At 46.8% G+C, this 15,443-nt stretch overlaps 1 protein-coding gene across 2 annotated transcripts in view; it reads right to left on the reverse strand.

The window, feature by feature from the left end:
* Positions 1–15,443, reverse strand: part of LOC147428991 (2-dehydro-3-deoxyphosphooctonate aldolase 1-like) — a 173,157-nt gene that overhangs the window by 69,932 nt on the left and 87,782 nt on the right. For both annotated transcript variants that reach the window (XM_086495373.1, XM_086495374.1), the window contains exon 5: positions 8,697–8,756. In XM_086495373.1, the coding sequence (XP_086351499.1) occupies positions 8,697–8,756 (60 nt within the window). The remainder of the gene's footprint in view (positions 1–8,696; positions 8,757–15,443) is intronic.

Raw genomic sequence — 15,443 nt, forward strand, 5'->3', positions numbered from 1 at the left:
ACACACTGAGTATGGACGACACTTGATAGACATGGGGACTGCACATGGATTGGCCATCTTGAATGGCCAACAGAGATTTCCCACTGCGGGGGGTTTTACATGCTTTCCACACAGACATGGAACTAGCACAGTGGATTATGTCATGGCACAGCCGAGCCTCATCTCTAGTATCCAAGATCTCATGGTTGGACCCAGACCTGTTGGTGTGGCAGTGGACCATGTTCTTGTGTCGTTGACCATATCTTTTCAGTTTAGTGTAGCACACAAGCTACGGGCAGTAGCCCCTACTCGCTACACCTACACGCGGGAGACGGACTCTGTATACATAGATGGGATCTACAAACGCCTGTGCACAGAGGAGCCAGGGCGACCTCTGGAGGAGCTTACTATTATACTAACACAAACACTACATGATGCAGCAGCAGAGGCATACCCACATACCCAGCCTTATCAGAGACGCCGTTCGGTGAGCATGCCCCAGAACAGTTGGTATGATGAGGAATGCCGGGACACTAGAGCTAGACTTCAGAGGGAGGTGCTTTTGGGGAACATCACTCACAGATTGTCTTTTGACGCCTAGTGCGGTGGAAGAAGAGTGCATTTTTGGCTTGCCTAGAGCAGGATCTATACCAGCTATTCTTGAGTCAGGACTCACATGAGGCATGGTGGCCTTTCATGAACACTCCCCCCCCCCCCGGTGCCATCACTTCTACAGAGGCCTAGGGCCAGTATGCATCATCTCTATACACAGTTCCTGAGCAGCCCCCCCTTCCCGACCCCCCCCCCCCCCCCCCCCCCCCCGATCCATGCCCACACACATGTGCTTTTCTCACACCTGAGATGGTGAGGAAGGCCATTGACAGGATGAGGACTGGGAGAGCATATGATCATGATGGCTTAGTGGCTGAGCATTTCACGCATGCCAGAGATTTACTAGCAGAGCTTCTAGTAGTTATATTTAAGCATGCCATGTGTGAGGGCTTGCCTGATACTTGGAGCCTATCTACTATTGCACCTATCTTCAAGTCGGGAGACCCTATGGAGCTTGGGAATTATCGCACTATCATGATTGGACACACATTGGCACGGTTGTACGCATCTATTCTTGAGCAGCAACTAAGTAGATGGGCAGAGAGGGAGGGGATACGCGCAGCCGGGCAGAGAGAGAGAGAGAGAGAGAGAGAGAGAGAGAGAGAGAGAGAGAGAGAGAGAGAGAGAGAGATGAAATGAAATGAAATGTTATATTAACGTCTTCAAAAGGCCAAAATGACCTATGAGACTAAAAAGTTACAACGCGGTGAATCTGATACAATGTCCCGAGTACCAAAAAATAAAAAAGGTCCTGAAAAAAGGGGTACTACAGAATCCTAAACTAATAGATGTGAACTAAGCAACTAGCTGGAACTGCATGGGTGAGAGTAGTGAATGACGGCTAATACCACACAATGTGGGTGTGTGTGTGGGGATATAATGGGTAAGAGCTGATACAAAGGCTGATAGAAAGGTTGGTACAAGATGAGCAGGGTACACAATCCTCAAAAGAGCTAAATCACAGGAGATCCATCATCGGTCGCTGACGGATCTCATCAGTCTCCTCCATGGTCAGTAGTCTAACCGGGCGTCTTGCCTGTTGGACCAAAGTGATCCGAATTCTCTGATGCAACCTCTGTCGATGTTGCGTAGTCCTCCGCAGTCGTGGGCGTTTGAGTTTCCTAGCTCGATCACTCCATCGACTAGCGTGCCTCTGGTGTGAGGAGAATGTGAGCTCTGCTGTAGTAGCTGCTCCTCCTGATGCCAAGTGTCTGCTCTAAAGAAGTTTGTGATCCGTCTCTAAGACTGGCTAGCCTCTCTTCTCATCAAGCTCTCTATGTGTCTACGAAGCTCGAGCAAAAACAGTCCCAGACATCCCTGGTCCTCATACCCCATGACTCTAGAGAGTGGTCCAAAGCCCTCCCTCAACAGGTAGTGAAAGCGGCCTCGTATCTCATAGTATATTGGGCAGTGGCATGTGTAGTGCAACTGTCTCAGGCTCCATGTAACATAGGGGACATGCCTTGGCCTCTGCTGGTACTCCACTGTGTCTACCAGTCTGGACCCGAAGCTGGTGTGAAGATGTGTGTATCTAGCCAATAGCACATTGTATCCCATGAGATAAGTGGGTGTCCATGTATCTGGGCCTCGTCACAAAACCATCCTCGTTAAGCTCGAGAAGATGCTCTCTATAAAAAGCCATCTTCGTGCCCAACTCCTATGCCAGCTGTATCCAAGTCCTAGTATCTAGCTCAGTCAAGTCTTGGCAGATGAGCATGGTGATCTTGGACTATGTAAGAGTCAGAGAGGGTGCATCCAATAAGTACTAGAAGGGGGGCAATCTGTCCATGTTGAACCCATGTACCTGAAACCATGATGTCATCTTCTCATACCAGCATGCTGTATCTCCCTGCATAGCAAACTGTCGAGAGGACTCGAGTGCTAGGCAGGCATATCTATCTTTGGGGCAGTGAAACCGCCAAATGCGTTTCAACCTGGGGTGAAACGCGAAACGCATGCGGGTGAAACGCCCCTGCTGACACGGCTAAAAAATTTGGGGGTTTTTTTAACATTAGCCATCATTGACGACGAGCGTGACCCCTTGCAATGATCTAAATGTTGTCGACACGCCGCTAAGTTGTGACTGGGCAATTTTATCGTGATTCGCTGCACGGGGCCGCTCAACGCTGGCAGCTGCTAATGGGTATGCGACTATGTCGAGTGCTCTCTGTCTCTCAACGCACAGTAGACAATCTACTCTGCGTCGATCGAGAGAGAGAGAGAGAGAGAGAGAGAGAGAGAGAGAGAGAGAGAGAGAGAGAGAGAGAGAGAGAGAGAGAGAGAGAGAGAGAGAGAGAGAGAGAGAGAGAGAAATGAAATGAAATGAAATGTTATATTAACGTCTTCAAAAGGCCAAAATGACCTATGAGACCAATCAGTTACAAAATAGTGAATCTAATACCATGTCTGGGTACAAAAGAACTAGAAAAGAACTAGAAGTGGAACAAAATACTACTACTACTACTACAATCTAAAACTACGTGGGTGTAGCAGCTGATACAATAGGTACCCGGTAAACTGGATGTAACAGTGTGTGAAACAAAGATGGAAGAAATGGTGAGGATCCATCCTCATCTGCACTCTGGATGTCGAGAGAGTATGGCTCGAATCTTCTGTTGTAGTCTCCGTCGATGCTGTGTAGCTCCTCTCCTCAGTCGCGGTCGTCTGTATCTCTGTAGCTCCAATGCTCGGTCGATGAGAGTGCCAGTAGTGGTCGAATGAGTGTGGGACGAGCTCTACAGTGGTGGCTGCTCCTCTGGCTGTCCCATATCTAGTGAAAAGAAATCTGTAATGTGTCTCTGGGACTGCCTCTCTCTAGCTCTCCCCAGTAAAGTGTCTCTATACCTGTGTAACTCAAGTAGATATAGTCCAAGACATCTCTGATCCTCATAACTCATGACCCTAGATAGAGGACCAAAACCCTCTCTGAATAAGCAGTGGAAACGCCCCCGTATCTCATAGAACACTGTGCAATGACATATGTAGTGCAACTCTGTCTCTGGCTCTCTCTGGCATAATCGGCATATCCTGCTGTCTGCTGGTATCCCTCTGAATCTACCAGTCTCAATCTCGAGCTGATGTGAGGATGTGCGTATCTGACCAATGGCACAACGCAAACCATGAGACATATGTGTGTCCATGTAGCTGGGTCGAATCACAAACCCATCTCCTGTGAGGTGGAGAAGATGCTCTCTATAGAAAGCCATCTTCGTGCTCAACTCCTGAGGCGGCTCTATCCATGTCCTCCTGGTGTCGAGCTGGATCAGGTCCTGACGAATGAGTCTAGTGATCTCCACCCGTGTAAGAGACAGCGAGGGTGCCTGAAGAGAATACTGGAAAGGGGGCAACCTGTCCATGGTGAAGCCATGCGTCTGAAACCATGAAGTCATCTGTGCATACCAGCATGAAGTGTCCCCCTGTAGAGCTAACTGTCTGGAAGACTCAAGGGCCAGTCTAGCATATCTGTCTCTAGTAGTATCCCATAGGCTGTGCACAAAGGACACTGATCTGGTAAGCGCCTCAATCTCCATGGGGGGGGCAGCTAGCTCTGCTCGAATGATCGCGTGAGGTACGGAGGCCTTGGCTCTAATCAATCGGGAGATCATAGATACCAAGGGCCTCTCCATACGTCTCCAACCATCCTGGCCTACAGAAGGTCCCCAAACATGTACCCCATACATCATAGCTGAGGCTACTAAAGTATCAAAGAGCCATAACTTTGTCCGAGGTTCCTGGAACTGAACCTGCGAACACATCCTCTCCAAGCCTCCCAAGGCCGCATAAGCTCTGGTCAGTCTAGTCTCTGCTGCTCTCCCCAAAGAAAACCTCGGCCCAGTGAAGACTATCCCAAGGTAAGTGTATGCATCTGTATACTCCACAATCTCTTGACCATACGTGAAGGTCGGTGCCGATCTCCTGATCCACTGCGGTGTGGTGTTAAACACCATGACCTTGGTTTTACCAAGGTTTACAGACAATCCACTATCCAAGAGAGAGAGAGAGAGAGATTGCAATAATTTACTTTGATTCTTGCAATTAATGGTTCAAAAACTGAAAATTGACCCATTAATGATTACAGTGGCATTGCCAATTTGCAGTTTTACTGATCACCTGTATGATGTCACATGTGTGTATAGTGACAGTGCACACAATGCACATCAGCACATCATACATGACGATTTCTCATAGGTGTTACTGTATTGCCAATCGCAAGGCTGAGAATCTTCAATCATGGTGAGAGGAGGATCTTCACAGGGCAGGCAGCCAGTAATTGAAAAGGATCCATGGGAGTCTAAAGTTTTCATTTCCAAATATCATTAATCTAGCTCTCGCTAGGGTTGTCTGTAAGCTGTGGGGATGTGCTTACAAGAGGTGTGACCCACTTGGAAGCCCATTTGCAAATCTGTCTCCGAAGAGTTACGGCTTGCTTTTGAGGGTGAGCGGGCCAAGTACATTAGTATTTTCATGCCCTCTCTTGAACCCCCAAAAAATGAAGAGGCCCTCTTAAAGAAAGTCCAAGATGAAAAAGGTAAATTGGTTGCTCTTCACCATCCCTTGCCTATGGCGTCTGCTATCTCTAGGACTCCACGATGGGCAAACAAGCTTCTAGACAATGGTACAAAAGGTTTGACCACCATCTTGGGCCTATACAGACATTATACCTCATTTATTGTCCTTTGGGCTACTTGGACTATTTCTAAAGGTTGCACATTGTCCAAGTGGCCAAATGGCCTATTTTAATAAAAAAGGGTCCCAAAACCTCATCACTTCAGGTTTTCAGGACTTCAAGAAAGGGTATGCTCTCTTCTACAGCTAGCGATAGCTCTCAACGCTACCTCTCTCTATCTCTTTGCACTTGACCTGTGCACTCACATACTGCCACCTAATCTCACCTAACCTAGGTTCACGAACCTCTTCTTTCACTCCAGCATGTTGAAATCCCTCCCAATGCAACACTGCTCAGCGTGAGGCAAGGACTCCACAATATGTGACCAAAACTCAGCCCGTGCACTCGCATGGTTGGGCACATAAATGTTCAAGAAGCCATTAAGGCTACCTTGAACCTGAATGGTGACCCGCTGGGCCCTGCCAAGCACAATGATACCTCTGCCCACAATGGCGTCCTGCCATGAATCCATAATGGTCTTACATACACCTCTATGAATGCTTCCAAGCCCAAAAGCAGCTGACCAAAATGTCACATACCTACCTCGTAGAACGTTTCCACATCGCCAAATGCGGATCTAAAGCATAAGAATATCAATAGGTCGACCCACAATTCATCTCTGAAGCTCGTCTCAAACAACCTCGATGGCATACAAATTGTGGTCCTCCAAGGCTCTAAATATGCCATGAGACAATCCTCATGGGGTCAGTGAGAGAAAACAGATGCTGCTACAATAGCCACGCAAGCTATCTTCGAGGCCGGTTTGGATGGGGAGTAATCCAAATCCGATTGACCTCGAGATAAGCAAGTCTTCAACACACGTCCCACCCATGCCCAAGAGGCCCTACCCAAGAGTCCTCGTGAGTGTATACATAACAAGGAGGGATCTACGTATCTGCAAAGAAGTCAATATGATGTGTCTATAGCCTGTGCCATAGGGCAACGTCACCGTGAACTTGGCCAAGAGCCACAAAGTCTGCACCAAATCTACGATCCCAAGGTCCCCCGTGTGATGAAAGCACTCAAGGACCTGAGTTCGTAGCCAACCAAGTGCCGAATCCAATGTCCAATCCTGCTGGTCCCGACCACAAAGTGGAAAAGAGTTTCTTATTGTAGAGTCTAGAGAATTTGTACCACATGCTGCAAGAGACAGGACATGAACCCAAAAACATGCCACCTCTAAGTTAGTATGAAGGTCGCCAAGAAATCGAGTGAAGGCGTAGGTGAAGGGGTCATCGTCTGCTGATGTCGAAACTAGAGAGGTCCCGGTCTGAGGCGGTCTCCTGTAGCAAAGGTCTTCGGACCTTTGCAGAGGTGGCCTAAAGGAGAGTGTGTGTGTGTGTGTGTGTGTGTGTGTGGGGGGGGGGGGGGGGGTTCAGGCGGTCTCCTGCTGCAAAGGTCCGAAGCGGTTTCTCGAAGAAACCCACTCCCGTCGAGGAACAGTAGGACGACCATCCGCATGAGGAGCGTGGCCCTGTCAAAAGCAGCCTCAAACTTGGTGCCATCCCTCCTCAGTCTGGCCATCTATCGCTACTGAAGCTGGATCCCTGGAGGTCTCCGAAGCCCCAGTTGGGGGGACCTCGGAACTCGATGAAGAGCCAGCCCTAGGGGCTGTGGCTGTGGAGCTGACCGAGCTCTCCTGCGTGGACACGCCCTTGCAAGATGTGGCCCATCTGTCTGCAAATGATGCATTGGTTCAGGCCAAATACTCCACACTCTATCTAATCCAACCACCGCTCATCGGAGGCAGTAGAACCACCTTCAGGAGTGTATTTTTCCTCAACAAGAACCCGCACAGTGGGTAACCCTACAGCCTTGGCCACAACTGATGCTGAAGTGCACGAGGTCTCCAAGACTGTCCCAATCATGGAACCAATCTTAGAAAGTAAGGGAAGATACTCCCGCCTCAGTCCTGGAAACCAGACTGAGATAGGGAGATCCACCTCCTTCACAAGCACATTTGTAGTAGGGTCGAAGCCGTGGTTCCAATGTCTGAAGTAAGCTCGAGCAACCCGAATGCCTAGCGGGCTCATCGAGATCACTTTGGCTGCCATCTCTGGACACTTGGACTTCTCCTGAGATTCTGCACATTAATGATCTTGCCCACTACGATAGGAGTCGGGCTTGGAGCAAGTCCCGAGCCAAGCCTCTGCTCTTGCTCCCGAGCCGAGCCTCTGCTGGGTTGTGTGCCACCCTAGAGTCCCTCTGAGGTGGAGTAGGGGCCGCCATTCTGTCTGCTACTGGGAAGAGTAAGGCAAAGACGACGATGAAGGCCAACGAAAAGCTGAAGGCAGCCCACAGATAACAAGTGAGGGATTAGGAAGTAGGAGGACGGAAGGGTTACGGGGCCAGACGGGGTCAGTGCGAGCCCCGGGGGGGGGGGGGGGGGGGGGGGGGCCAGCAACGTCCTAGTCCTCACTATGCTAACAAGAGTTGAAATTTAATCGTATTCTAAATGTTATTCCCAAGGGTTTTTGAATAGCATTTTAGAAGCTTTATTTCTTTCCTGCAGTGCAAAATATTATAGTACCCTTTGGAAAGATTCCATGCAATGTTAATAGAAATGAAGTTTTTTTAATACCTACCAGCAGTAGTAGTATAAAAGTACCAAAAACGAAGCATGTATTTTGGTGGCAACAAAACCCATAACAACCTACTAAAAACATTTGATATGATGGACATCTGCCTCGTATTCACAACTTGTCATGCAACAAAGTCGGGGAACTATAAGAGGGCCTGCAAGCAAGAAGCTCGATCAGCCCTGTTGCTCATGGAGCTCTTTACACCCCCACCATCGTCGTATGCTATACTACATCCTCATTATGGCACCAAATAGAGCTAGTTAGGTTATACTTATGATACTTGTATACCTGACATATATACTCCGCATTTTCAAGCTGCTAGTCATAAACCTCCATCCCTCCTCTACATTACACAACCATGCTATAACCCCCAGCCGTTGTACACTCGAGTCTCTAGTCGACCACCCCTTCTCATTCTAGAGTCAGTAATAGCCTTAGTTCTAGTTTTTGTCACTAAATTTTTCCTTCTTGTAGTGAGATGACAGAAGAGATACACAATTGAACATTGATTTGTCTCATGGGCCAAGTCCACCACTACAAGACGTTAATAAAATCTTTCTTTCGTTCTATGATGGTTTCTAGTATGACGAGCTTATATGGGGGTCTGAGAGCTGTTGTGAGAAGTTCTATTTCCCTGCAATCAGTCATTTGATTACTTGCTCATTTAATTGCTTGCGCTCCCAAACCCCAGCCTTTTGCTTTGAGCATCCACCCCTTCAAGCTCTTCAATACAAAAAGAGCAATGGGAATTAGATATGAAAAGTTCTTCCAACATTAAAATAGGCACCAGTTTACGTCCAGTTAAAGAATAAAGTAGTCTTAAGAATGTTGTGCTACAAACAACTCGATATACATACTTGTCTGCATAAAAAGGCAGGAATTTGAATTACATCAGCCACCTTGCCTACTGCTTCACACTGCATAGCATAAAGAGATTGAATCAATAACTGTAAGATAAGCTAAAATACTACACATATGTACCTCTCAAAACAAGAGTATCTTCCCTTCAACAAGTGTTTAGACTTTAGTCAGTGATTACAAGCATGCAGCCGTCCATGTGGCAAGAAAGACTATTTAAAAAATTTGATTTGATAAATGCAAAACGACAAATTTTCTCCCACAATCATGTAAAATTGCAATACATTTCCCTGAACAAATTGCCGTTAGAGACGTCTCTATGCTAAAGCTAAGTTCCTCTTCCATGTGCATCCCAATTTCTCTGAGGAAAATGCAAATTCTTTGGAAGTGCCATTTACCTCATTCCTACCAGTCCTTCGCATATTGGACACCAATTACTCTTATGCATGTCATTTACAAGATTTTGGAAAAGATGTTGATAAACCACATGTAAGGACACTAAGCCGAATGCTTGTGTTCCTTTGCAATATGACTTCATTGCTTGATAGTCTACCACATACCATTTTCCTCATGCATATTTGGGAGTTGAATATGCCAAATACACTGAAATGCAAGCTGGCATACCAAGGCTTCGAATTGGGATTACCATGAGTAAATTGGGTTTTGGAACCAAGGTAGCAAAATATGCTGCACTGATGGAAAGTTTAGGAATGGCAGCTTTTCTGACGTACCCTGCAAGCCAAAGGAAGATAAGAGTTGTTCTTCAGAAGGGTAGGACTGCATCTCCTTAGGCGTCAAGATCGCATCAAAAGAGTGAAGAAAATAGATGGAAAATGTGGGTGGTCTTCACATATGGATTGCAATAGCTTTGACGGCATGAAAATGCTAATCTTTCTACTGCTCCTTCTGTACCTACACCCATGATTCTTGATGCTAGAGCGTGCTTGTTAAGCCATGTTCATCCCATCGTTGATGGGCAAAATTCAAAGTTCATTTACATTATAGATGTCACAGGAACAGAAGCATGCACTTAAATACATTTGAGATTATTCAATTAAAATAGCGTAGCAGTCCACACGGACACAATACTTAGAAAATAATGCAAAAGAGAACACAGCACTAGGGACCAGAAGATGGGCTGGTCCCCCACCCCCTTTGAGGAATACTAAACTTTTAAAAACACATGAACTGCGCTTGTCTAAGTGCGGCTCTTCCCCATGGGGACGCAAACAAGCTTCTATGGCTAAAATTCACATTCGCGGCGAGCTTCGTTACCTTTGCAAAGTCTTCACAGGAGCACTGAGCGAGAAATTGCTGATGGGAGAGAGAGAGAGAGAGGGCTGAACTGAGCCCAGAGAGAGAGAGAGAGAGAGAGAGAGAGAGAGAGAGAGAGAGAGAGAGAGAGAGAGAAATGAAATGAAATGTTATATTAACGTCTTCAAAAGGCCAAAGTGACCTATGAGACCAGAAAGTTACAATGCGGTGTATCTGATACAAAGTCAGATTAACAAAATAAATTAAACTAGGATAACAAAATATAAAATAGACTCACAAAAGTGACAGATCACTTCTAATCTAGACTTGACTGGACTGACTGAACCCTGATCATGCTGTAGCTTGTCCACGGACACATAGGGTTGGATGTGTCACGTGAAAGGTGAAAGGCGTGAAATGTGTGAACTAAGCAGTACAGTGTGTAGACAATTTGGGAGGGAAGTAGAGATTCATCTTCATAGAGATCCATCTTCATCTGCACTCTGGACGACGAAAAGTATGGCTCGAAACCTTTGTTGTAGCCTCCTTCGAAACTGTGTAGAGAGAGAGAGAGAGAGAGAGAGAGAGAGAGAGAGAGAGAGAGAGAGAGAGAGAGAGAGAGAGAGAGAGAGAGAGAGAGAGCTCTATGTGAGTGTAAACTGCTGAGAAGAAGAAGAAGAAGAAGAAGAGAATTTTAACGTCGTAGGAAACTATCCGAAGAGACCTTAAAGATCTATCCGACGAGGAGAATTGAACTCAAGACTCGTTCAAGAGGGAAATGGCATAACCAATCTACCACACTTGGGTGTGTGACAAACTGCTAGGTTTCAAGCCACTAAAGAATGGAGCCAACCTGCAGATCCCGACCGAGAGGCCTAAACCCTAAGTGAAGAAGAAGAAGCAACAAAAGAAGTTTTACCAACTTGCATAGTCTTGCCGAGTGGCCTATTTTCAAAGAGGAGTCCCCGCCAACTTATGGGACCCCATCCGATGGGGCCCAAGTGACCTAAAGGGATTAAATAAAGCAGGACCACACACACACTCACACTCTATTTTGCGTAGCAACTGATGACCTGGCAGAGCTGTACGGATTTCCGGATTTTGCATTGATGACGTGGCAGTCTGCACGGATTTCCGCATTTACGTTGATTGTTGACGTGGTAGAGCTATATGGATTTTCGCAAAACGTGCTGGCAGCTTTTGGCGCTAATGCTTCTGGGACAGTTGCTTTTGAGTTTAAATGCTTTTCATGTAACTGCTTTTCAAGGCCAAGGGCTTTTAAATATGTGCAGAGGGCTCAATATTTGGCATGTTTCGGTGTGAAGGTGCAGGGATTGGAGTACCGGCATTGTACTCAGTTGAAGCAATATAAAGAAATACCGATAGGGATGCCAAGGTTTGGGGCCAATACTCTCTAGGGTGGAATTCCGCCACTCCGTGTCGTGTGTGCTCTCTCTTTTTCAGTTCAATTGTTATTGAAGTGCTAAAAGTCTGTTCAGTCTATTCTTTTCCGTCGACACGTGGTGCCCGTCTTGTGACCAATGTGACATGAAACATTTCGGGGTTTCAAGGTTTCTAAAACGTTTCGTTTCACATGTATGTACCTATAGTTATACATTGAATATACATACAAATTTATTTGTCAAGACATGTGAAATACCAAAGTCTAGATGTGAGACTTGAGCCACGAGTGAACAAGGTATTGATTTTTTGAGGCGTTTGTAAATGGCTTAAAAAATCCCCAAACGAGTGGTTTAAGTTCAACTGGTCAAAAGGGGGCCAAAAAAAAAAAGACAACTTGTTTTGCCGAGACGTTTCGGCCGTTTCGCGGTTTCATGGTTTAGAGGGCCGAAACGCGTTTTTATGTCACTATGCTTGTGACACAGTGATAGAAAGGTTATACCATTTTCCTCTTTTTATTAGCACACCCCCACACCCACACCCACACCCACACCCATACACACACACCCAAGAAGACGAGAATTTAACATTGTTACTTGTAGGATACTATCCCAAGAGACCTTAAAGATCTATCCGACAAGGAGGGTCTGCAAATAATAGCACTACCTCTTTGTAGCCAAGCGTTGGGTTTTCTGCTGCCCGATGACACACAGGAAGGAGGAAAGAGGGTCCGTACACTTCCCGCGCTGATGTTTCCAAAAATCCCACGCTACATGTTCATTTTGTAATGTGTTCTTAAACTGGGCTAACCTCTTTGAGATGCTTAAAAATGAATTCTGATGTCTTTGTTCCACAGATGTGTCTACAGCTTTCAAAAACACTGACCCATGAATAGAGCATGCAAGAAGTTAATGATAGGCTTGCGCCTAGTATCAGACCATTCATCACACACAATAGAGCATCCATGTCTTTTCCATTTCTCACGCACACCCATGATCTCAATCTTTATGCACTTGATCTCCTCATTCAATTCTGTGGTGCGCAAAGCATGGTAAGGGGGGGAACATACAAAGGACCTGCTTGTCCAATCGCTTTCACCATATGCAAAAAGTAAGGGCTCCTTACTTTCCATGTAGGATCACCCTCAGCATTAAAAAAATGTGCAAGGCTTGGTCTGCTTGCTTCCGTGCTTACAAGCCAAATGCACTTGCCAAACCCCCTTGCACAACCCTTCCTCTTCTTGCTTGAAGACCCCACATTAGACTTGGAAGAGCCACTTACATAAGTCCTTCCCTTAGCATGCGTACTTATTGAAGCACCTCCTTGAGCTTGAGAGGCATCTCCTACCAAATCATTGACCAGTGCAGCTACAAAAGCAGCTTTGTCTTCTCCCTCTGACCTTTCCTTCTCATCCGTGGGCGACGGGACCGCCCCAACTCTATTGCCCGATCAAGCATTATGCCTCTGGTATCTCTGGTGTTGTTATGCTGTGGGGGTTGCTCGAACTCCTCTGCCTGTGACTGAAAGAAATCTGTGATCTTCCCCTGTCGCTGGATCTCTCTCATTGTGCCCCTCTTCAAGAGGTCCTCTCTGTGTTTGCGAATCTCCACTAAGTATAATCCGAGGTATCTCTGATCCTGGTATCTCATGACTATGGAAAGTGGCCCAAAACCCTTTCTCAATAGACAGTGAAAGCGGCCTCGTATCTCATAGTATATTGGGCAATGACATATGTAATGTAGCTCTATCTCTGGCTCTATTTGGCACACCTGACAAATCCTGGACTCAGTGTGTACTCCACTAAATCGGCCTGTCTCGATCTCTAGCTGGCGTGAGGATGTGCGTATTTGACCAATAGCACATCGTATCCTGTGGGCTAGATGAGTATCCATGTATCCTGGTTTGATCACAAAACCATCCTCCGTGAGTTGGAGAAGATGCTCTCTATAGAAAGTCATCTTCGTACCTAGCTCATGTGTAGGTTGTATCCATGTCCTCTTCGTATCCAACTGAATCAAGTCCTGTCTGATGAGCCTGGTAATCTCTGCCCTTGTGAGGGGGATCGAGGGTGCATCCAGAGAGTACTGAAATGGGGGTAGCTCGTCCATACTAAAGCCATGTAACTGAAACCAAGATGCCATCTCTGCATACCAACATGATCTATCTCCCTGCAATGCCAGCTCTCGCAAAGACTCTAGTGCTAATCGAGCATATCTGTCTCTAGGGAGAGCCCAAGTGCTATGCATAAATGAAATTGATCGAGTGAGGGCCTCCACTACCAATGGAGGAGCAGCGAGCTCCGCCCTAACAATGGCATGTGGTACTGAGGCCTTGGCCCTAATCATCCGAGAAATCATAGACACCAAAGGGCTTCTCCATACATCTCCATCCATCAGTACTACCAGCTCTGCTATGATGATCAACTGAGGGGCCCCATATCTCCACTCCGTACAGCATGGCCGAAGTGACCAAAGTGTCAAAGAGCCAAAGCTTTGTCCTAGGTTCCTGGAATTGAACCTACGAACATATCCTCTCAAGTCTCCCCAATGCTGCATAGGCTCTAGTCAACTGTTGCACGCGTCAGGGAAAATACTGGACCACTGAAAACCGTCCCAAGATAAGTGTATGTATCTGCATACTCCACAGTCTCTCGACCATATGTAAAAGTGGGGGCGGACCTTCTTACCCGCTGCGTCGTGGTGTTAAACACCATTACCTTGGTCTTACCAAGGTTCACAGACAATCCACTGTCCCGTGCAAATACATGCAGTGCATCCAAATGACGCTGCATCTCTTCTGGAGAATCGGAGATCAACACAATATCATCAGCATATAATAGCAACGGAATCCATGTCCCTACAAGCTGAGCACCTCTATCACCCTATGTACGTACATAATCTGGAAACTCATCTCCATATATCCCAAAGAGAGTCGGAGATAGGGGACAACCCTGCTTCACCCCAATGGTGGAGTGAACCATGTCGGACATGCCCTGAGTAGTGCGTACCTGTCCTACCATTGTCCTGTATAAAGCTAAGATCCCCCAGATCAGCTTTGTGGGCAACCCCATGTCTTGCAATCTGCGTATGAGTCTGGCTCGTGGCACTGTATCAAAGGCTTTGCGGAAATCCACAAAGCTACAATATATCCTCCTGCCATGGTGTCTACCCTCCTCAATAATGGCTTTGAGTGTCAAAATCTGGTCAAGAGTGGAGAAACCTCTCCTGAACCCTGCCTGTCCTGCTGCCCGTATGCCCTCTCTCTCTGCCCATCCACTTAACTCATGCTCAAGAATTGATGCATATAGCCTAGCCAGAGTGTGACCAACCATGATGGTTCGGTAATTCCTGGGAAGCAAAGGATCTCCCGACTTGAAGATAGGCACAATAGTGGACATACTCCAAGTCTCAGGGAAACCCTCATACATGGCTCTATTAAACATCATAGCAAGAGGCTCTGCAAGCATATCTCTGGCATGGATAAAGTGCTCTGTTACCAGACCATCATGATCCTGTGCTCTTCCTGTCTTCATCTTGTTAATGGCTTTCCTTACCCTCTCAGCAGTAAAGAAAGTACATGTTTCTGGGCATGCCTCTGGAGGGTCAGGCAAAGGTGGCTGCCCCGACGCTATATAGAGAGATGTAGCATATTCCCCCCATGTCTCTGTGGAAGTGATGGCTGGCGGTGGAGAGTGCTCATTGAAAAGCCTCCATGCCTCACTAGAGTCCTGACTCATAAACAGCTGATACAGATCGTGCTCTAATTGAGATAGGTAAGCCCTCTTCTTTCGTCGCACTAGGCGGCGGAAGATAATACGTGAATGTCTATGTGTAGTAATACCCATGAGCACCTCTCTCTGTAATCTGATCCTCGTCCCTCTACACTCCTCATCATACCAACTGTACTGAGGCATGCTCCCAGATCGTCTACGTGTAGGCTGGCTATGAGGATATGCCTCTGATGCTGCATCATGCAACGTCTCTGTCAGAATCTGGGTGAGCTCATCTAGTGGTCGTCCTGGCTCCTGAGTGCATAGCTGCATGTATATCTCATCAGTGTACACGTGATCCGTCTCCCTCGTGAAGGTATAC

Source organism: Adiantum capillus-veneris, chromosome 22 (genome assembly GCF_014529385.1).
Source record: "Adiantum capillus-veneris isolate H3 chromosome 22, ASM1452938v2, whole genome shotgun sequence".
In the NCBI taxonomy this organism is placed as follows: Eukaryota; Viridiplantae; Streptophyta; class Polypodiopsida; order Polypodiales; family Pteridaceae; genus Adiantum; species Adiantum capillus-veneris.